The sequence below is a fragment of the Crocuta crocuta genome, unplaced genomic scaffold (genome assembly GCF_008692635.1).
Source record: "Crocuta crocuta isolate KB4526 unplaced genomic scaffold, BGI_CrCroc_1.0 scaffold36, whole genome shotgun sequence".
NCBI lineage: Eukaryota > Metazoa > Chordata > Mammalia > Carnivora > Hyaenidae > Crocuta > Crocuta crocuta.
In genome coordinates this window covers 16,062,012-16,086,235 of record NW_027532203.1, presented here as the reverse complement: position 1 = coordinate 16,086,235, position 24,224 = coordinate 16,062,012, and the positions used below count along the sequence as shown (strand labels likewise).

The 24,224-nt window shown below is 43.1% G+C and overlaps 1 protein-coding gene across 3 annotated transcripts in view; it reads right to left on the bottom strand.

Annotated features, from left to right (window-relative positions):
• Positions 1–24,224, bottom strand: part of DYM (dymeclin) — a 338,993-nt gene that overhangs the window by 29,772 nt on the left and 284,997 nt on the right. For 2 of the 3 annotated variants that reach the window (XM_077777573.1, XM_077777572.1), the window contains one exon: positions 23,767–23,880. In XM_077777573.1, the coding sequence (XP_077633699.1) occupies positions 23,767–23,880 (114 nt within the window). Of the gene's footprint in view, positions 1–8,672; positions 8,790–23,766; positions 23,881–24,224 lie in introns of all 3 variants that reach the window. The other variant, XM_077777571.1, reaches the window with a different exon arrangement.

Below are 24,224 nucleotides of genomic sequence, written 5' to 3'. Positions count from 1 at the left end.
CCCCCAAAACACTGGCCCTTTTAACCTGTAGGTCTGGAAGCATATGCCTATTAAAATTATTTTAGAGCAGCAGGTTTAACGGTGTTCATCATTTAAATGTAAACCCCTCCCTCAACCCCATACAACTCAAACTAAAATATCCTCAGCATCCACTTTGGATTCAGAATTTGGGGAAACACAATGTCTAAAAACAGACAAATGCTCCCATAAAGAAGCATCACATGTAGAAGTTGATCGGAGGGCAGTTATGAAGGACAGAAAGTACTTCAAAGTACTGAAACAAGTTTACCTGCAATGTGAGTAGCCTAATTAATCACAAGACCATTTACCTTTTAAGCTTGAAGTGAAATAAATATCTGGACGTTTAAGTAGACCCAAAGGCAAATCTCATAAATAAAACCATATATGCTGTATCTATACTTAAAATCTTTTAAAGCCTTAAGGAACATTTCTTCACATGAATTCAAAATTGGTCAAAGCATCTACTTTAAAATATGTATGCTGAATTCAAGTACATTTTTGTGAAAGGTTAACGTGACATTTAAAGTATCTCATTTTCGCCTTGCTTAGAAAACACACAAAATTACCCTATATAAAATAGTCAAATGAACACTTGAAGGCAGGAGAAGGGGAAAAAAAAAATCCTAAAGAATGGCTTCGGGCCCTTAATTATAAAAAATAAAGCAAACAAAATCTGAGCTTTCAAGAGGCTTGCAGGTTTGGACTGGCGGCCAGGAAACCCGGAGCTGATTAGCCCCACCCCTGCAAGTGCACACGCACACGCAGCCCAGCGGTGATGGGGCATGCTGGGGATTTACTGGGGGCGGGGGGCTAATTCCACCCACCACCACCAACGCAGGGAATGAGGAAAGAGGGAAAGTCAGTGCCCCATTTTTTTCTCTTTTTCCATGGTTTGGGGACCACAAGATACATTCTTTCTTTGACTTCAATTTCAGATCCTTGGTGGCACTGAGCCAGGCCGACTCCAGGCCCCGGCTACGGAGAGGAGTCTGTGCATTCCTTTGGAGGGGACCGGTGCCTAAGTTAGCGTGATTTAGGTCAAATAATTTGGTGACAGAAAAGAGAATGAAGGGGACGGGAGTTTCCTAGGCTATTTAAAAACTGTCTAAATTGTGACCCTCGTGGGTCACGTGAACTGAAAAAAGGCGGCCACTTTAACACTGGGGCTCTTTTGGTCTCTATGGCTTATAAATCAAAAGCAAAAAAGAAATTTCTAAATACTAGGTTTCGGAACCACTCCAAATTTAAGTCTCTATGTATGTAATAACTGTACATGGTACTTCTAAGTTCAAAAAATAAGCAAAACTGGAAAAACTGAAAGATTTAATTTAAAAATAGGGCTCATTACCTGTGGTAGGAGCATTAGGTCTGGTACATAACATGAACACTGAGTTATTTAAAGGTTAATCGGCAGTGCTTTGTAGAACAGAGCTACAAATGACTACTGTATTTAATAAGCCAAAAGCACATCTGAGGCCTTTAATTAATCTGAAGAACTGTTTCTTATAAGTATTGTGCAAAACACATGTGTTTCTTACACAGTGAGTTCCAAAAGAATGACAACATTTTTCTGTTTTCTTCTGAATGCGGCTGCTTTGAGACGCGTTCAGGTTCAGAAGCTGGATGGGGTGGGAGCGGGGGTTGGGGGAAGGCTTACAGAGAGGGTATGAACAGACAGACAGACGGCTGTGGGACCAGACTCCCAGAGTTCTGATAAGAGAGGCTGCTGCTGGGGGTGGGGGTGGGGGGCAGACAGGACAGGATTTCCCTCAGATGTTCACCAACTAAAACCCTGAGGGGTCAAGAACCTCGCTTCAACTTTTGCCTCCTTGCTGGCGAAGGACTGCCAGCATGATTTTTACGAGCCAGACAATGAGTGAGGACCCAAGATTCCAGGGTCTGGACAGTTAGGAACCTGGGGTACTCATGAGGAGGAGGGGCCGGGGCAACTCCCTCTTTCAGTGTGCGCTTTTCCTTCCTTCCCGGTTCTTCTCAGTCCACGTGAGTCACAGGACTTTCCCCTCTGAGAGCTGAGTGTGCCGGGCGCAGACCCAGCCTGAGCGTGGGGTACTCTCCCACTCCCGCTATTCCTTAGGCCTCTGCTCAGGCTTTCATCCAAGGGTCCGAGTCACTCAGAAGTGTTAGTCTAGCTAAAGCGAACAAATATGACCATTATAGAGCTGAGGACTTATAGGCACAGAGAGGTCCAGTGAAAGATAAACAGGGAGTCGATGACAGGATCAAAAAGAAAATACGCATTTCCGGATCCTTTCTTGGGAAACTGGCAATAGGTCTGATGAGTTAAACTATAGACGTGCAATTTCATCCACGTTTTGACGATGGGGGAGTGGGAGATGCTGTAAAATGGCAGGATTTTTCCAACTTTGAGAATTCAGAACATTTACTACTTTGAGTCCTGGAAAGAAGGAATGGTAGTTTAAGTTTTGAGGTGGGGAAGCAGAGGGAGCAAAAGAATGTTTACTCTGTTTTATAGAAAAAAAAAAAGTTTTATGAAGTGCTCTTTCCAGTGGAAGACATAATTATTATTTTCTGCTGGGAAACATTCTGGCTAGTTTACAGTAAGGATCTGATAGAACATGGGAAGAGTTTAAACCCCACACATTTAAGAGCTTGCTAACACATATTTTCCTATGCTGAGGCTGTGGGGATGTTTATCCTTCCTTTCCATAGAGCAATGTCAGAAATGTGTCAGCATGGGCACCCTGGTACCATGGAAGCAGAGCGACATTCGGATGAATTGTAAGTGAGCAGGCAAACAAATAAACCCAACCCACACTTCATCTTACTACTCAAAGTGAGTAAATGTTTTCTTTTTGGGGAGTAATCTTCCTGTCTGCGTGTGTGCGTCTATAGTTGGATGAGTGAATACACAAACACATGCACACAAGTGCGTATGTATAAACACAAATATGAATATAGCCGCAATCATGTGAAAAGTGTTATGATGTCTTTGAGTCTGGAAGACACGTTAAGAAAAACTGCCATGCCTTTCCAGTTCTAGATGACACGATAAATTATTTCCTACTTTTGGTTTACTCGCAGTGCCATAGAGAAGTAAACTACTGAAATGTGTTCTGGTAAAACATTACGATGTGACTGTCCGGGTAATTTACCACTCCAACGTACTAATGAGCACTGTGTTGTCTATGCTTTGAGATCACAGGCCACACAAAATGATTTTTCTGGAGCCCGCTGACTTTTTCTATCAGGACTTATCATATAAGAATGTAGGAACCACATAAACGGTAGGATGTTCACATCCTGAGGACACCTGGAAAGGAGTGAGCTGCAGATTCCACTCTAGAACAGTCTCTGGAGGTAGTGAACAGATGTGGTTTTGGTTCTCCCAGAAATCTCCCTGGGAGTGGCACAGACAGGCTACGGATGCCACAGACACACCACTGCAGCCAGTCCCGGTAACTTTTTGGCGGATAATATGTTTAGACGGAAAATCTTTTTCTCGTTCCACCTAAAGGAGCTCGGTTTTGGAGGGCAGGTGTTAAATGGCTCTTATTCTGGCACAAGGGCAAGCTCTGGGCTGGGTGAGAAGGAGCCTGGAGAAAAAATGCTCGTGAGTCCCCTGTAGGACCCTAGCCTGGAAGGCTCCTTTTTCCAAGGTGTGAACTCCTGAAATGATCGAACCATAAATTAGCTCTTTTCTCCAGTGGTGAAACATACGGTGCCCTGCATGACAAGGGAGTGTCACAAAAGTACTTCTTCTCTTTTTCCTTTTGGCAAGGTTTTCCTGGTCTCCAGTTACAAATTTTTTTTGAAAGATTTTATTTTTGGCGCTTGGGTGGCTCAGTCGGTTAAGTACCCGACTCTTGGTTTTGGCTCAGGTCATGATTTCACAGTTTGTGAATTCAAGCCCTGAGTTGGGCTCAGAGCTGTTTGGGATCCTCTCTCTTTCTCTCTCTCTCTCTGCCCCTCTCCTGCTCTCTCCCTCTCTCTTTCTCAACATAAATAAGTAAGCTAAAAAAAAAAGAGATTTTATTTTAAAGTAATCTCTACATCCAACGTGAGGCTTGAACGTACAACCCGGGGATCGAGAGTTGCATGCTCCACTGACAAGCCAGCCAGGCACCCCTTCAGTTACATATTTGAATTGAACTCTGCTATCTGTTAGGTGAAAATGACCAAACTGATTGTTTCCATCTTGTTTGTTTATTGAGATTATCATAAAATAGCATTCACTAATTTTGGTGGTCAATTCGCCAAATTTTTTATTTGGATGCACTCACGCATCACCCCAATGAAGATACAGTCCGCTTCCATCACACTAAGAAGCCCCTCTTGGCCCAAGGCAGCCACTGATGTGCTTTTGATCACAATTTTGCCTTTTTCAGCATTTTGTTAATTTCTTAAAAAAATTTTTTTAAATTTATTTTGAGACAGAGACAGTGCGAGTGGGGGAGGGGCAGAGAGAGAGAGAGGGAGAGAGAGAGAATCCCAAACAGGCTCCACACTGTCAGCACAGAGCCCAACACAGGGCTCAAACCCATGAAACCATGGGATCCTGACCTGGGCCAAAACCAAGAGCTGGACACTGAACTGGCAGAGCCACCAGGTGCCCTGGAATTTCATTAATTTCTAATCATCACATTTAACTTTGATGATTCTACTGTTTTTACAATTATTGAGGCTTGCTCTGGGGCTTAGAATATGGTCAATCTTGGTCTAAATGTGCTACATGCATTCAAAAAGAATGTGGATTCTGCCACTATTAGGTGAAATGTTCCATGAATATCAATCAAGTCAAAATGGCTGACAGTACTTTCCAGAGCTCCCATGTCTCTGTTGATTCTTTTGTCCAGTTGCTCTACCACCTGCTGAGGTTGGGTTGCTAAAATCTCCCACCATGATAGTGGAAGTGTCTTGTTCTCCCTTTAATTCTGCCAATTTTCTGCTTCATGATTTTGATGCTCTGTTATTGGTCCCTATATATTTACAATTGCTTATGTCCTCCTGTTGAACTGTCCTTTTGACCACTATGAAATATTCCTCCTTCTTCCCCTAGGTTATCATGTGAGATCTGTATTACATCACATTAACCTTCTTATGCTTACTGTTGGCATGGTACCTCTTTGTCCTTCTGTCATTTGCTTTCAGCCTATCTTTATCTTTAAATCTTTTTTTCAATGTTTATTTACTTATTTTGAGAGAGCACTGCGCAAATGTGCGCATGCACACGAGTGGGGGAGGGGCAGAGAGAGAGGAGGACACAGAATGCGAAGCAGGCTCAAGGCTCTGAGCTGTCAGCACGAGCCCGATGCAGGACTTCAACTCACGAACCACAAGATCATGACTTGAGCCCAATTTGGACGTTTAACTGACTGAGTCACCCAGATGCCCCAGCCTATCTATATCTTTAAAGTTAAAGCATTTCCTTTGCAGACTGTATATAGTTAGGTCTTATTTTATCCATTCTGCCAATCCCTGCCTTTTAATGAGTGTTTAGTGCATGAACACTTTATATAATTTTTGATGTGACTGGGTTTGGGTCCGCCACCTTATTTCCAGTTTTCTATTTGAATCCTCTGTTTTGTACACTTGTTCTTCCTTTCTTGCCTGATGGAGGAGGGGAGAATCATTTGAATATTTTTACATTTCTGTTTTTCCCGTTGGCTTTCTGGCTATTCATTTTTGTATTATTTTTATGGTGGCTGCCCTAGAGATTACAAGATACATCTTTACCTCTTCACAACACACAGTAGGACCATGTCCATCCTTTCCTAACCTTTATGCTATCACTGGCATTTACCCAGATACGTTACCCCTTCTGGTAAGTACTCATTTTTTTCTGAAAATCTGGGTTTCCATCTGGGATCATTTCCATTCAGCCTAAAGAAACTTCCTTAGCACTTTTTATAATGCAAGTGTGCTGGCAGCAAGTTCTCTTGGTTTTCTTTCTCTTGATGATGTCTTTATTTCATTTCCATTCCTGAAGGATCTTGTCATTGGATTTAGCATTCTGGGTTGACTGTTGTTTTTCTTTCATACTTGGGGACTTTTGTTCCATTCTCTTTAAGACGCTCCGGTTTCTAACAAGAAGTGATACCTTAATTGGACTGTTGTGCTCCCGCGCGCCCTGTGACATTTTTCTCTTGGTCTTTATCACTGGCTTTCGGTACTTCTGACAAGAGCATGCCTTGATGTGGCATTCTCTGTGTTTATGCTGCTTGGGGCTGGCATCTTGTGTTTGCAAATTTCTGTCTTTTCCCCCCTTGGTTCTTTTTTGTTTCTATTTCTCATTTGAGACTTCTCATTTCTCTGCTGAGATTTTCATGCACTGAAAATATGTTTTATGCAACAGAACACTGAGGAGAGTTATAGTAACTGCTTTAAAATCCTTTTCTGTTCATTCTGACATCTGGTTCATCTTGGGGTTGAATTCAATTGATTCCCTTTTATTTAGAGACTGTGTTCCATTTTCTTGGTTCCTTAGATGTTGGGAAATTCTGGATTGCAGCCTGAATAATATTAAGTTGTGGCGATTCCTGTCTGGGCTGGAACTGCAAACTCTGGATTTGGTGTGGCACCCGGGTCTCTGGTTCAGATCTTTTGTCTTGAGTTGAGCTGCTTCATGTCTGGTCCTTTGACGTGTGGTTCACACGTTTTTCAGACGTGTGGGTAGACACACTTTATGATCCCCTTTTCTCCTAGAATTCCTCCACTATTTTCAGATTTTATAGATTCTCTGCCTCTCTTTTCTGGTTCTCCAGGCCAGGAAGGTTACAACTTGCCCTTCTCACCCCACGTCTGCTATGTGTGCACCTCGCACTGCAGGCAGCCCAAGGCTAAAAGCCTCAGGGGCAGGAGGTAAGTTTGTTCTCCCCCATCCTCCAAGGGAAAGTGTTCTCCACCAGTGTCTTCCTGCATCTGCGTCGTCTTCTCTTGCCACCAAGGTGGCAAGTCTGGTCTTCCCTCAGGCTTCGGGTCTTCGGCTGCGGTGCGGGGAGTCTGCTTCCCACATGTGGCTCAGGGATCACTCACAGATGCGGACAGACACAGTTAGGGGACTGCCCCTCAGGCTCTTTCCCTTCTGGGGCTCCTCTACTCTCCTCAGCACTCAGGCTTCCCCAGCTTCACTTCTGCGGCTCCTCAGGCCAGGAGAACGAAGTAGTTCCATGTGAACCTCTCGCCCCCATCGAGTAAACTACCCTGGCAGTGCTTATTAGCCCCAGGCTATGTTAGCCAAGGACAGGAAGCTTCCTTCTCTAGCTTCCAATCTCCCTCTTCTCAACAAGCAAGAACTCCTGATGGATCTGTTTGCTTCTATTCACTCTCTAGTGCCTTAAATATAGCTGTGTGTTATTTGTCCAGGCTTTATTGCTATTTCTATAGGGGGAGTCACGTGGGGCCTTAGTCCATGACACCTAGAAGCAGGTGTTCTCAAGCTGATTTTCAACTAAGCTAAGCTGTCTTCACTCATTCTGTAACATTTGATGAGTGGCTATTCTGTGCAAGGCGGTGTATTATGCTTGATGCCATCAGGGGACATAAACATAGAAAACATGGCGAAGGACTAAAGATGAAATGAGAGAGATTACAATATATACATATTTGTATACAAGATAGCATGGGAACTTTTTTTAGAAGCTTAAAACTAGAAATCATCTGCACATCTACCAGTGGTAGAATGGATAAACCATGAACTATTTACACAACATAATATTAATACATCAGTGGAAAGGGACAAATTTTATGTGTCTCATACACAATGTTGAGCAAAAGAAGGAAGGTGCAAAGAAAAATAAACTGTATGATTCTGTCTATGAAAAGTTAAAAAATGGAAAACAAGGTCGTTTGGGAACATACCCATGGATGACAAAATTATGAAGAAGAATAAGACCGTCACCTCCAAAGTTAGGACAGTGCTTATTTCTAGGGATTTCTGGGCTGTTGGCAATGTTCCAGGTCTTGATCTGAACAGCGAATGCATGGATACTCACTTTATAATTATTCTTTTAAAGTACACATCTATAGTTTATGTAGTCATCTATATAAAATACTATGTATCTTATACGTAGGTATATAAGATTTTATCTTCTACTATATAGTCATCTACATAAGATACTATATATATATATATTCACAGTTTAAAAAGAAAGAAGGGGTGTGGCTTTATTAGTAAATGGAACCTTGACTACATTCTGCACATGATGCATGACTATGAACCAGTTACTATTATTCTTAGGACTCAACATTCTTCTGAAAATGGGTATAAAACGTGTTCCTTCCAATCTCACTAAGACTAGTAAGCAATAATATAATTTGATACCAACAGAAATCAGGTTTAACTTACTCGATGCCAAAGAAAAGCCGCCTTTAAGTGTTTATTAAAAACTGTTTCCTTATTTTAAACGTCATAAGGTCATTTCTTTTTGAAAAAGCACGGAAAAATCTTTTTGATGAGCACAGATCCTTTTTGGACACAAATAATTAATTAGTCGATAATTTATCATATTTTTAATGCTGGAGTTTCTGTATATTTGATTCTTTTAAGAGGAGCATACTGGTGGTGACCTTCATAGTTTACTAATCAGCATTATACTGGTCAGAGATTAGAAAGCCCCTGAAATATTTGTCCAAGTTTGTAAATTTAGCTGTGCTTGCGATGAAGGCCTTACCTTCCAAGTTTTCAAAATGGACTCAGTTGCTTGCAACTACCATGCATTGCCTAAGGTGCTTCTTGCTGCCCTTAGGGTTCTCAGGCAACAATCCAGTAAGGAACTGGGAGGCAATTTCTGAATTGGCAGGAAAACAGAAAGTGTTACATCAGTTCATTAGGTGTCACCAGTTCACTAATAGGCATCACCAGTGTTCACGTTCTTCACAGAACTAGGCTTTCATGGCCATGAGCCCTCAAAAACCAACAAACACAGTACAAAGAAATGTCAGCGAGTATGGTCAGAGGGTTCCCAGCATCCTCAGCGTGACTACTTATGGACCAATCACTGCTCTTTCCACCTCGCCCCAGAAATGAAAGCTGCCATAAAGAAAGAAGTTTTCATCCTCCAAACGGACCAATTTTGCTACCCGTAAGGAATTACAGTAGTGGACTTTGGTTTCTTTAAAAAGTCTTTTATCTCCTTGAAATTTTCAGAAACTTTTGGGAAGTGCATGCTCAAGTAAGAACATCTCTTTAAGAAATCACTAGAGCCAAACACAATGATTTAGTGTTCTTATTCTTTCACTTAAAAACGTTCTATTTTTTCTCTGTCTTGAGAGTACCAATAAGGAGAACCCACAGAACAAATTACTATAATTTGTTAGTCATCCTTTTTTCAGAAATAATTCATTCTTTCACTTATTATCCAATAAAAAGGAATAATTTTGTAATGATTGGGGAGCTTTTCTCTTTGGTCATAAATTACATTACAAAACACTTTGTAAGGATTAGAGCAAAGGGCTTGAACAGTAGCTCTAAAGGCAATGAATGGAACCATCTCAGTAATTATCCTACGGCCAACCTAACAGAAAAGCTGAGACTGAGACAGACGAAGAATGATAACTGGTTCAATTTTTTAACCACCAGAGTGGAATCTCTCCTTAGCAAATGTCAGTTTGTAAATCACAAATTTCTGCCTATACCAAAGAAAGTAACTCTATCAAAATCAATAGCAGAGATTTAAAGATAAAACCACACAGATTAGCTTTTCAGTGGAAGAGTATCAACATTTTCCATTGCTGCCCTTGTGTGGCAAATGTGTGTGTGTGTCCCTTGGTCGCTGGAAACCGTGGTTTAGAGAACTGGGCAAAAATTCTTTGACTATAGAAAAACCAGATTTTTATCACTTTTCAATTATGTGTTCTAGGTTTCAAGACTGTATTTGAGATGTAATGAAAACAAAGACTAAAATTTTATACTCTGGGATCACAAAGTAAAAACTAGGTTTAATCTATTTCTCATTCACCGCAAGGAAGGAAAAAAAATCCTATCAACTGCTTACAAGTCTACCATATGTTTAATGGAACAAAAATAATGTAAGACATTAAGTACCAAGAGTTAGACTATTTATCAAGAATGGCTATTCGAAAAGTAAGTATGACATAAAGTTGTTGCACGTTTAGTGCAATTTCAATATTATGTATGAGAAAACAGTCTGTGTACGTTTGAGTACTCTATAAAGGAGCAATGAGTCTAATTTCAAACATAAGGTCACTCTACAACATTGAATAAGATACTGTCTAAACCAAGAACTTAACTAGGTATATTATGAATGCTTTAAGGTTAAACATATTGATCTACTAGGCAAATAGGTTTCTGAATTAGGAGACAAAAATTTAAGATTTAAAAGAAAGAACAGCTGAAATTCATGGCTCAAAGACAAGATGAACTGAAATGAGCATGGACAAGCCATTAGATTCTCTTTAGGTTGTTTCCACACTTGCGAAAGGTAAATTACTTTCATATTTCTCACAGTTGTTGGGAAGACTAAATAGGAATATCTATATAAAACTACCTAGCAGAAGTCCCCGCACAGAGCAAGGGCTCAATAAAGGGAACTAGATAATAAACAACAAAGGAAAAAAGAGCCAAAAGAGGGATATTTATGTCAGACTGAAGACCAGATGCAACATTTTAAAAGACACAGACTTTAATTTTTTGCTACTGACTAATTTATAAAATAACTGTGGTATCTTCTGTCTGGGTTACATGTTAAAGAAGTCTTCTATTTTACGGCTCATCATGTAAGAGGTGTTAGTGTTTTATAGGAAAGGAAGATAAAACCTCTCTGATCCCACCAAGGCTAACCAGTAACCCTAGCCATCATCTCCTTAGTTTTTGTGAGGGCAAGGATTTGGAGGAAACCAGGCCATACAATAGTGATTCTTCAGTCTGGAAAATCATCTGGACCACTCAGAGAAGCATTTAAAATGACGGATTCCCAAATTTCGCACCAAACCACTGGGTCAGAATCTGAGGGGAGACCCAGAAATCGGCACTTGAAAACAGTGCTCTGTGTGACTGTGTACGTTCTCTTGGAACCCTCACCTTGATGGAAGGAGAAGCAGATCTATTGTAAAGCTGTAATCATCAGGACAGTATGGCACTGGCACAAAAACAGACACGCAGATCAATGGAACAGCAGTTGTGTTCTTCCATAAGACCCAGACAGAAAGGATTCTAACATCCCCAAGTCCTCTCGTGCTTCCTCCCGTTCTTGCCCTGAAAAACTGCTCTGAGGGATTCTACTGAGGGACTGACTCTCCTTGGCTAAGATTTCCCATCTGCTTCCTTCCCACGTGCCGACTGGCGACTCGGAAAGCTAGAACAACATCCTGCACATGAGTGTGTTGGGAGTGTGTGTGCGTGCATGTGCACTTGAGAGCATGTATCTCCTAAGACAGTCCTCACATGGGGGTCGAATGGTCCTAAATATCAGCCGCCAGTATTATCCAGTGGCCTCCTGAACCACCAATGATCTTGTGTTTATTGTTCCACGAGAGACAAAAGTAACTTAGGAGTAGGACTTGATCCTTGTTTTTACTGGACAAGAAACTCGAGGAGCTTGGAACAGGAGGGAGAGCCGCTCTGACTTTTTAAACTTCTGCAGAGATCATTCTGGGTCTAGGGGAACCTCGGTAGGAATGCAGCCATTGTCCACCCCCCCCCCCTTTTTTTTTAGGATGGAAGTCCAGCCCAGACCCGTACCTTTTACACGTAGTACTTCCTAGAATCCACCCACAAGTGAAAAAGAATTGATAAAATCTATAAGGGACTCACCAAACTGNTGGACAAGAAACTCGAGGAGCTTGGAACAGGAGGGAGAGCCGCTCTGACTTTTTAAACTTCTGCAGAGATCATTCTGGGTCTAGGGGAACCTCGGTAGGAATGCAGCCATTGTCCACCCCCCCCCCCTTTTTTTTTAGGATGGAAGTCCAGCCCAGACCCGNAGACTCTTGAATGCTGAGAACAAACTGAGGGCTGATGAGGGTTGGGGGAGGGGAAGGGGGGTGATGGGCATGGAGGAGGGCACTTGTTGGGATGAGCGCTGGGTGTTATATGGAAACCAACTGGACGATAAACTATTTTAAAAAAACTCTGTATATCGTGGCAAAACATACTTCTTTAAAAGATTCTCTTTGGAAGTATTAAAAAAGATATATATATATCCTAAAAAAATAAAAATGAATATTAAGATATTAACAGTAAACAAAAAAAAGAAGAGAGAAAATAGTACACACAAAAAATTAAGTCAAAAAGTCAAACGAGGCCATTGGAACCACTAAAGTAGTTCTAGGCTAGCAGCAGACTGGATGTGAGGAAGAGGCTAGCTGTTGGCTGGTGGGGTGGTGTCGGGCACTGGAGCGCAAACGTCCCCATGGGAACGTGAGCAGCTTATTATCAGTGTCTGTCTGGCCCTGTGAACATGCGCGCTCGACGCATCCCGAGGAAGAGAGAGATCAGGCAGAAAGAAGCAAACAGGGGCTCCGTATTTCTCATAGGAGCCTGGTAGCTCCACCACATTCTTCCCTTTCCAAGAAAGATTCAGAAATAGAATGAGGTCACTTATCTGAATAGTTTCCTCTGCTTGAACCAAAATGAAATCAGTGTGAGCAACGGCCAAGAAGAGATAGTATGAAAAATTTAGGGAGGTCAATCTGCACGGGCAGTATCCTGTTGATGTGTGCACTGAAGTGGAGGTCAGATCAGGGTTTGTAGTGCTCAGAATACAGAGTGTGGAACTGTATTATAGGCTTCAAAAATGGAACTATTCCAGCAAGGTGATGAGGGCTCCTGCTTTGACCTTTGCTCTGCTACAGTGTTTTGGCAGGAAAGTGGACTCTGCAAGAAGTCTATGGAGAGCTGTTCTCCAAAGCAGAATGTTGACCTGAAGCAGCATCTCAGACCACCAGCCAGTGGTCAACAGACCCCCTTCTGTGCTGCCTCCCTTCCATTCAGCAAATATGGAAGTGCCCTAATGTGCTAATATAGTTTCAGGTACATCAGATTAACAAAGCGTGAAGGTCCCTGCCCTCATGGAGCTTCCATTATGTGGGAGAAGAAGAATAAAGAATAAGAAGGAATAAAAAGTAAGTACACGCAAAGGATGAATAATGCAGAGGAAGAAAAAGAATACAGTAGAATTAGGGGGACAGGGAGTGTGAGCGCTGGAACTGGAGGCCAGGGTAGCTCTCAGGGAGTCAGCCATCAGTTGCTTGGGCGAGTGAATACATGAAGGGGGCATGCAGACATCAGAGAGAGCAGTTGAGGCAGGGAAGGGAAACCAGTACAAAGGCCCTCAGAGTGGAGCAGTTGGGGCTGGTGCGTTGGGATGAATTAACACTTGCTGTGCTTTGCAAACTTGAACTAACACCAGACACCACCTTGGCGCTTGTTAAAACGCAGAGAACTGGGTCCCAGCCCCAGAGCTTTGACTTCAGGAATTCTGGGGGCCCGAGAATGTCCACTTCTAACAAGTTCTATGGGATGCTGGTGCTGCTGGTACAAGGGCTATGCTCTGAAAACCAATGATCTAGGGGTGCCTGGATGGTTCACTCGGTTAAGCATTGAACTCTTGACTTCGGCTCAGGTCATGATCTTGTGGTTTCTGGGATGGAGCCCTGAGTCAGGCTCCGTGCTAACAGCCCAGAGCCTGTCTGGGATTCTCTTCCCCTGCCTCTCTCTGCCCATGCCCTACTGGCATGCATGCTAAATAGATGGCATGCCTGGGTGGCTCAGTCGGTTAAGCGTCCAACTTCGGCTCAGGTCATGATCCCATGGTTCGTGGGTTCAAGCCCCGTGTGGGGCTCTGTGCTGACAGCTAGCTCAGAGCCTGGAGCCTGCTTCAGATTCTGTATTTCTCTCTCTCTCTGACCCTCCCCTGCTCACGCTGCCTCTGTCTCTGTCTCTGTCTCTCTCTCTCTCAGAAATAAATTTTAAAAAGTAAGTAGATAAAATAAACTTAAAAAACAAAAAACAACCCAATGACTTAATGCTTATTTCAAAAACCGAGTCACTAAGTAACAGTGGACCATTAAATTGATTTAATGGGTCTGCCTGGCAATTAAAAAAAAGGAAAGGAAGTTCATCATGTTTACTAAGGACAAATGAAATGTTTCTCTTTTATGAAACTTTTGTCTCAGTTGTATAGAAATGTGTGTAAGATGCAGTTTTGCTGTGGGTGGTGGTCAAAAAAATTTAAAAGCCGCTAATGACATTAGTGTGTCACTAAATGACACCAACCACAGAATTACGAGAATCTTATTTTTTCAGTGGGACACAAAGCTGAACTTGCCTCGGGTCTTCTCTTTCACTCACCCATGCATTCCTCTGCCCAGACTTCTTTTTCATCTCAGCCCAGGGAAGCCTCACCATCCCTTCAGGACAGAGAAGATCAAGTCCAGGTTTCTCCTTCAAACCTTCCCAGCGACGTCCCCTTTCCCTGCTCTGGCCTCCCCCGGAACTGAACTTCTATACTAGTCATTCGACATGCAGCACGAATCTTTGCAAGCTGTGTCTTTTCTCTCCTAAAATGTGACCGTTGTTTTGAGGACAAAACACCTGGTGTCTTATACACCTGTATTTGCCCATCACTGCCCTGGCAATGTCGTGTTTAAAGTGGCCTAGCTGAGGACGGAATAAACAGTCAAACCATGCTTAAAAGTTACAATGTGTTATCTGAATGCTGCATGTACTATAAATGCGGATGAAGAAAATTTAGTAAAGGAACAAGGGAATGGTGGAAAGAGGGCAAAATGCAGGGGAACCAATCAACTGGGAGAGCTGAGCGCTAAGGGCAGGCACAGCCCCCACCTTCCCATTCTGCACCCCAAAGCCTGGGCCGAGGGGTCCTCAGTACAGCAGGCCACGGCGACAACCCTCACTTTGACCCGGCTGAGAGTAAGTCCTTTGGATGCTCTGCTCTAAGGCTGTGCGATGGGTACAGAGAGCTGAAGGACTGAAGGAGAAGCAGCCAGGATTCGGGCGGAGAGGCGGGCTGGGAGGGAGCGAGCGGTGGAGTGGAAACGTTCATTTCCGCTGTGACTGTGTGGCCGGGGTGAACCGGGGCGGGCTGCAGGGGAAGGGAACGGCCTGCGCTGGGACCTGAAGCCCGAGCAGCTCATCCGACAGAAAGACACGGAGCCGCCAGGCGGTGGAAGGAGAGGAGGCAGGAGGCAAGATCCACAGGGAAACAAGAACCGGAGCCGAGAGCGACGCTCCGGGGGGCCCTGTGTGCTGGGCCACGAGAGAGCCGCCTCGGGCTACTGGCCTCGGCCTCGGGAGGGAGGGGGACACGGGGGGCGCCAGTGGGGAGGTTGTGGGGAGGCGGTAACAGACCGCCTGAGATGTGGGGAAGCAAAGCGGGGAGTGGGGGCGTGGAGGCCAAGGAGAGATTTGGGAAACACTTAGGATTCACAGAGCTGATGGCACTTCTGACTTGGAGAGGATGTTGGCTGGTCGCGTTTCCACGGGAAGAAACCCACGAGGACACAGGAGAGTGTGGCTGCAGACCTGCTGACGGGAGTTTGTGTGGGACCTGGTGGCAGGCCACCCAGCAGCGGGTGGGAAGGCCAGGGTGGCCCTCAGAAATCAGCTCTGGGGACAGACAGCTGGGGACCCACTTGGGGTGGGGATGGGGAGAGAATCCCAGGAGGGGGAAGGGGGGAGTTTTGAAGCCAGTCAGTATTAAGAAGCCATTAAAAATTTGAACTTTCAGTTAACTAGATTTCTCTTTACGCAACTAACAACAGAGAAAGTATTCAAAAAGTGAATATAAAATAAAAGCTTTAAAAATAACTTGGGGTGAAACTGGCTACCCACCTTTAATTCCTATGCTTTATCAACTGAATGAGATGAGAAGTTCAAGTAATGTCAGTGACTTATATTATTCCATACCTTCCTATTTATGAAAAAAGGGATGTTATCTTCTGGTTAATTCCCCCTGAAAAACGGCCTAATTTTCAAACACTAGATACAGTAAAATTCTTATTTCTCAAATTACAGATCACTCACGAAATCAAAGAAAAGAGGGAACCCGGGGACTTTATACAGCTGAATATGAGGGTGTATGGCAGCGGTAGGAGAACTCGCACAGGACTGGCTGCCTTCTGATCCATCGTCAGGACACTCTGATTGCGCATGGGAGTCAGGAGCACGGCCCGGTGTGGACGCAGACAGTGGGAACTTTGAGCTGTGGCTTCTAACTCAGCTCCCGGAGGACACACTAACTTTATTTATTTCCTTCCAAACTCTAAAGGAGAAATAAGCGACTCAGGATTTCAGAGCCTGTTCTTTATGTCTCTGTTTATGCAGGAGAGTCTGAAAAAACTAATTACCTGGTATTGCCTTTCCCAGACTTCACGGAATACCAGCAAGAAGAGGATGTTTAGAATGACATTAATACTATTTACTCTGAACAGCCAAGTTGTTTAACTATATAGACAGATTTATCCAAAGAGTATATGTTCCCACACAGGATATTACACAAATATTTTAGAAGGCTATGTCAAATAACATTTGATTGAAAAATATTTTATTTGGTTGGAAGTCAATTACTATGCCACGGGCTTCCAGATCTTAATGTTTACTTGCCCAAAATTGGAAGAATAACTTGTCTACAAATTTGGCTTCAGTCCTATAATGCAAGGGGAACTTCAAAAACTTCTGCGTCATCTTCAGCTGACATTAGCTGACTATTTCTCATGAGCAAGGAGCACTGTGCTCCTCTTAACAACCCAAAGGGTAGTTGAAAAGAAGCTGGAATTTTCCTAATGTTTAATTTACATTTTCAGAAAGAACAAATCAATAACTGCACACACTTCCATACTTTCATAAAGACCTTATTACAACAGTGTTTCCAATTTAAAGCACCCTCCTTTCCATCAATCTTGCACACAAAGCTATTATTACATGCCCGACAATTATTTTATCAGTATATATTAGTAAACCAGCCAAAAGGCAATAATGTGCTGTCATGTGGTATAATGCAAATATTATTCAACACATAGCTTGAATTTTCAATCAACTCTAGATATAGCAGTATTCTATGAATTAAACTCTAGAGGTTTTAAGTGATTCGTTTTATTATAAACACTCAATCCAAAAAGATGATTAAAATAATTGAGATAAGGCTTGATTATAAAGATAAACAGCCTTTTTTTTTTTTTTTTCTTCTGGTAACATCTGTGGTAATAATGTGCTATCATTTAAACCAACTGAGGATGACTCACCATCTGTGAATAAATATAACTTTAGTTTCTTTTCTAGTACTGGGGATGGTTTGCTTTCTTTTCTTTCTTTCTTTCTTTTTCTTTTTTTTAAAGAATCATCCCTCCTCCCTCATCAGCCCCTCTTGCAACCACAGAGTGAGATGGTAATCTGAAGTCAGGCATACAGTTTCTTGCTATGTTTCATAACAAAATGAACTGGCATTTAAGGGATTTATCCATGACCTTGGTCTCCAAGATCTTGCTCTAAATAAGAGTGAACTAGCCTGGGACCTCCTACAGATCAATCAATCTCTCTCTTTAACCATAATCCTAAAAAACAAAGAGTCATATTTTCATTTATATGTTACTGTCTCAAATATAGTGAACACTTTCTTTCTAAACACAGTATAATGAATGAAGAACCTATTAACATTCAAACATATAGCCTGTCTACTGTAATTCATTTTGCTTTCAGGTGAGTACTAGAGTGAACTAATTAGCTTTCAATATCTGCTATGGTCCGTGGAGGGGCCCTTGGGCCAGGGGCATTCACCAAAGGAATTAGAAAATAAAGTCTGGGATTGGGGTGGATAGGAAAAAAAATGGACTAAAGACACAATTAGTGAGCAATAATCCAAAAGAAAGGGGCTAAGGTTTATCACAGGGGAGGGCAGATATAAAAGAAAAGTATTTGGTATGACAGCAGAGTGAGGGAGCACTAGCTGTCCACAGAACAGAAAGGAGATGGGGAAAGGTAGAGTGAGCAGAGGGTGCATAAAGTTCTAAGAAGACGGCTGTCTAGTGCCGAGGTCTTGTCTCCTAAATACTATTTATTTAAAAAAAAAAGGAACCAGAGCTCATTGGAGAAGTGGTTGATTCCAGGTCTGGCATAGGAAAAACATGAGCTGAGTCTTGGGCATCTTGTACCCCAGAAAAGTAAAGGTGCGCTCAAAACAAGATTGGGGCATGCCACAGGACGCGAGCATCATACCTGGAAGAGCTCCCACTGGCCAAAGCTAGAACAATTTGAGCGACAAAATAAATAAGTGATAGTACTGCATTATACTCTATAACAAAATACAAAGTTATCATTAGGTAAACAGCACAGTAGTAACTGTGAGTTAAGATCCACTGATGGATGATAAATTCAGGAGGCAAAAATTCTGAGGAGAAACAGGATATTAGCAAAGTCTCACACCTAAGATAGTAATCAATTGTAAAGGGAAAAACAATGACTTTTTCCGGGAGAAATCTGGCAGACACCACGCCAACTAAACGATCAGGGAGAACCATCGTTAGGAGTGAGACAGGTTGACACCAAGTGCCTCCTGATTCTATGCACTGAGAAGGCATATTCTATGCGTATTTTGATCGAATATGCAGAATTTCAATGTAATCACGAGAAAACCCCAAACTCAGGGACATTCCGCCAAACAACTAAGTAGCACCATCCACAATGTCAAGGTCATGAAAGGTCACAGAAGATTGTGGAGAGTAAGGAAACATGACAGCAAAATACTAAGTGGGATCTGGATAGGAGTAGGGAGCAGAATAAACACTAGGGGAAGAAAAATAGTAATATTCACTTAAGGTCTGTAGTTCAGGTAATAGTGGTATACTTAAAGTTAATTTTTTTTTTAATTAAAAATTTTTTAATGTTATTTTTGAGAGAGAGATGAGCAGGGAGGGGCAGAGAGAGAGGGAGACACAATTTGAAGCAGGCTCCAGGCTCAGAGCTGCCAGCACAGAGCCCAATTCAGAGCTCGAACTGACCAACCAGGGGATCATGACCTGAGCTAAAGTCAGACACTTAACTGACTGAGACACCCAGGCGCCCCGATTTTCTGGTTCTGATGTTGTACTTCAGTTACATGTGTTGTTAACATTAGGGAAACCTGGATGAAGGGTTTATATGAACTCTACTTACTGTTTTTGCAACTTTTCTGGTAAGTCTAAAATTGCTTTAAAAGAAAATGTAAGACAAAAAATAGCAAGGCAGTACTGATTCAACAATCTTCTGCCCACGCCTTCCAAAACAGCTTCCTTCCCAATGCTGTCCATCCTCCTCCTCCTCTTCTGTATTTTCCCTCCCATCTACTGCTACCTAGAACAGCAAATATTTTACTTACTTATCTGGTTTCCATTCCCCCACCAAAAAATAAGCTCTATGAAGACAGGCAGTTTTATCTGTTTTGTCCATTGCTCTATCTACAGTCTAGTATGGAGCCTGACACATACAGGGAGAGAGAGAGTTAAATGAATTAAAATTGTGAAGAGGAAGGTAGAATAAAAATGAGAAAAGTACGTCTGAAGACNCGAACTGACCAACCAGGGGATCATGACCTGAGCTAAAGTCAGACACTTAACTGACTGAGACACCCAGGCGCCCCGATTTTCTGGTTCTGATGTTGTACTTCAGTTACATGTGTTGTTAACATTAGGGAAACCTGGATGAAGGGTTTATATGAACTCTACTTACTGTTTTTGCAACTTTTCTGGTAAGTCTAAAATTGCTTTAAAAGAAAATGTAAGACAAAAAATAGCAAGGCAGTACTGATTCAACAATCTTCTGCCCACGCCTTCCAAAACAGCTTCCTTCCCAATGCTGTCCATCCTCCTCCTCCTCTTCTGTATTTTCCCTCCCATCTACTGCTACCTAGAACAGCAAATATTTTACTTACTTATCTGGTTTCCATTCCCCCACCAAAAAATAAGCTCTATGAAGACAGGCAGTTTTATCTGTTTTGTCCATTGCTCTATCTACAGTCTAGTATGGAGCCTGACACATACAGGGAGAGAGAGAGTTAAATGAATTAAAATTGTGAAGAGGAAGGTAGAATAAAAATGAGAAAAGCACGTCTGGAGATATAAAATTTTACTCCTGAACCCTTGAATTCCAATAAGTCCCTGTTTCCTTTTAGAGCATGTAAAGTGAGCATTTCATTCATCTTCTCATCATATTTACTGAGTAACTATTATATATAAGACACCTTAGTACGCATCAAGGGGATACAGATGACCAGGACATGAGCCTTCCTCTTCAAGGTTGAGTGGGAGAGAGAGAACGTTTGAGCAACTATGGACAGGGTGGAAGGGGCCAGGAGTCTCACCAAATATAAGTAGCAAATGCCGTGGGTATTTAGAGGAAGGAAGCCTACATAGGGTGAGAAGTAAAAGGAACGGTTTCATTAACAGTTCACAAACTCAGCAAGGCCTTAAGATGCTTAGGATGGGTAAGCAAAAAGCAAAGGGGTGACGGGCTGAGACACTGGGAAGAGAGAACTGTGTAAGCAAATCTAAACGTGCGGGAAGGAGGAGGCAGAAGGCACAGAGATCATTCTGGCTGGCTGGATCACTGGGCAGGGAAAGGGAAGTATGGAGAGCAGGGACTGGAATGGCAGCCGGGGGCTAGACGTGCCTGGTCTCAGGTTCCTGCCCAAGGACTCCAGACTACCTGGCAGCGGCTGGGTGCTCACCTCTAAGTCATTTTGAAGAGGAGGAGGGTGTTACTAGGGCGCTGCTCTACAAAAATTCTTCATGAAATTTTGGAAGATGGAAATCCAGACTGTTAACTGCAAGAAATTTTTGGGATCATCTTTTATAACTTAAAAAAAAATAGTTGTTTTAAGTTTGAGAGAGAGCAACAAGAGTGTGAGTGGAGAAGAGACAGAGAGAGAGAGAGAGAGAGAGAGAGAGAATATGAGAATATTCCAGGCAGGCTCCACGATGTCAGCACAGAGCCCAGGGCAGGGCTCCAACTCCGTGCGATCGGGACCTGAGTCCAGGTCAAGAGGTGGATGCTTAACCGACTGAGCCACCCAGGCGCGCCTGTAACTTTTTATAATAGAAACTCTTTCAACCTTTTTTCTTATGTTATGGATTGAGTCCCCCTGCCGTCTGGTGCTCTTCCTATGCTTACCATCCAGACTTTGTTGTGAATACTTCACAATTTCCTAGAGCCGCGTCTGGGCTGCTAAACAACTTAAGTTGTCAGGAAACATTTTCTTAGGTTGAACTATTACCTGTCTTGGTTCAATTTCTACCCACTGTCCTTGGGCCTACAGTGAACTGCTTAGCTCCTCTTTTACAAAATAATCCTGAAAGCCGTTGCACAGTCTTTATGTTTTCCTGAAGTCTTTTCTTCTCTAGGTTATACATCCTCTATTCCTCACCTTACGTGGGTTACAGGGTCTTTACTGTAACCTCGCCTGTGCCTGCACCCCGCCTGCTTTACCAGCGTGATGCTCGGTCACGTTGCTCCCATACTCCGCAGTGCCCTTCTGAGCCCGTTTCACGGCTGTTAAGTTTCTCTACGTCCTCAGTCCCTGCATGGAATCTTCCCTTCTTACTTCTTCTTCAGCTGAAACTCAGCTCTCCCCTTGGGGCTCCAATTCCCCTGGAGCCTTTGGAAGTTAGAGGCTGCTCATTCTTTCACATTCCAGACTTCAGGGTCGGAAGCGGGGGCTGGTGCCCTCTTTGTTTTCATTATTGTCTCCTAGTTATTATTCCTCTATCCTTAAGCAGAAGGCTCTGCTCATAGGAGGCTGGTACCAGCTTTGTCTCGTCTGTGTGCACCTGCCACCTACTGCCACTGACTGACTGTAGCATCTGGCTCATAGTCTTTCTTTACACCCATGACCTAACATCCTGAGGGACTATGAAGCCTACATGAATGACCAGCCCACCCCTGGCTTCCCGTTCACTAACTGGCTCAACCGTATTGACTTCCATTCACAGGTACAACACTTCAGACCCTCGCCATCACCAAGACGAGCTCCACTTCTGCAATCTTTGGTCTAAATACACTGCTCTTTAGCCCCATTTCCATTTATTTCCACTGCACTCCCTCTTTGATCCCATTCAAATTCCCTTCCAGATACTTCTGTGACCCTTTCCTTCCAGCCTCCTGATATCTCCACTTCTCTACTGACTTAGCTTAGATACCAAGATCCACTATATCCTGTAAGCAGCCACTCCAATCTTCATGGTTTTGTTTTATGTCTTTTTATTTTTGAGAGACACAGAGCGAACGGGGGAGGGGCAGAGAGAGAGGGAGACACAGAATCCAAAGCAGGCTCCAGGCTCTGAGCTAGATGTCAGCAAAGAGCCCGACGCGGGGCTCGAACCCACGGACATGAGATCATGACCTGAGCCACCCAGGTGCCGTTCATGGGTTTTTAAACTCATTCCCATGGTGTAGTTCAAGTAAATTGGACACAGCACGTGAGCGTGTGTGTGCATGCGTGCACACACACACACACCCTCCAAAAACAAAAGCCTAGAAAGTCTTACTTTATGTAAGAATGGAAACAATGTGAACTCCTTACTTTTAAAGAATTGTCAGGAAGAGAGTCAAGTCAAAGCTGGAGGGTCTGGTGAACTGTAATCGGTTTCTGTTATTGCCACACGGTGGCGCCATTTTAGCTGATAAACAGACCTCACTGCTGTTTACTTTCCATGGGACTTGTGGGAGTGGTCATGATGACTAATGTGCTGTTATTTTACAAACTCTGCTGTTATAACTGACAATATTTTCATATCCTACAACAATCTCTCTCAAGCATTCAGAAGCAGTGGTTCTGTGATAGTGCTAAAAAACACAGCCCCCCAAACAGTAACTCTGGAACAGAAGTTGGTTGTGATAAAACACTATGATGAAGAAGGCCAAACATCCACTACGATGCCCTGTGTTTTCAATTTGGAAGGAGCACTCCAGAAAAATTAGAGGTAATGAGGCAAACACTGAAGAGAAGCGTTAAAGCAAAAATGTGCTACAATACTGTATAGTCACAAAATACTCCCTTTACATCTTTTTTTTTTTAGGAGAAAATTAAAAAATAGGCTTAGAGGATGAGTTTCATTTCACGAGATGACCTTGGAAACACACCGAATGTGCAAATGTTAGGTGCCTCCATAAGATACCCTATTTCCCCTCCCTCTTCCAAGAGACGCTTCTGTTTCAGGAGCCATGTGCAGGCAGACGGTGAATGGTGTGGGGGTTCTGAGCATGCACTTTGGAGCCAGACTGCATATGAACCTCCCAGGTCCACAGTGTTCTGGTTGTGTGGTTTTGGGGAAGTTGTTTAACCTCTCTGTGCATCAGTTTCTCCATCTGAAAAGTTAGAGTGAGACACTACCACACACCTCCAAGGGTTGTGTGGATTTAAGGAGTTAATGCCGCAAGACACTTGGAACTCCACAGGGCGCTGAGCGACCACTACGTGTGGCCCAGTCTGTAGTCACCACCACCAGGGCCTTCTCATCAACCCTTAATACTTGTAAGATTGACTTATTTCACTGGACTAAAAAAGCAAGGTGCTTCTTTATTCACAGTATATGGTGTGGTATGAAGGTGTTAGTCCTTCTTTGGCTGTTTTCTTCTGGAAAACTGTCAGAATCCCTCTGCATCACAGTTCTGTGAACCAGCATGGAGCAGAGGAGGCAGTAAAGAACCTTTTCTAGCACAAGTACTGGTAAGTGGTAGGACTCTGAGTAGAGCCTGCTCAGATACTAATTAATATTTATACCAAGTGACACAAGCTCACATTTCCTTCACAGTCTTACCTTCAGCCTGTCTTTGGGCAGCGCGACGGCCCCCTGCTTGATGATTTCCAGGACCCGTTCCACGGAGAGCTCGGCTCCAGCTTGCAGCAACCTTGAACTGAAGAAGGTGATCACCTGGAATGAAAAGCATTATTTTTTTAAACAAGCAGATATACATGCTGCCTTTCTCACATGGCAGGCCCATCTCCTAGAGTGACCCGGCTTTACTCCGCTAGCTCTCCTGCATGTGGTCCTCTCTCAAAGGGTTTGATGGCTGAGATAGAGCCAGCGTCTGAACATTCCAGGCGGATGACCCATGCTGTGGCTTAAGCAAGCCTCCGGGGTTCTGCTCTTTCAGTGTGCTGCCTCTCCTTGCATTTATTTATATTTCATTGAGAGGGTGGCACCCATCAGAAGGTGGGAAGAAAAAGCTAAAGCTTACAATCTGTCAATTTTGAGGCTTACTGACTGGTAACTCT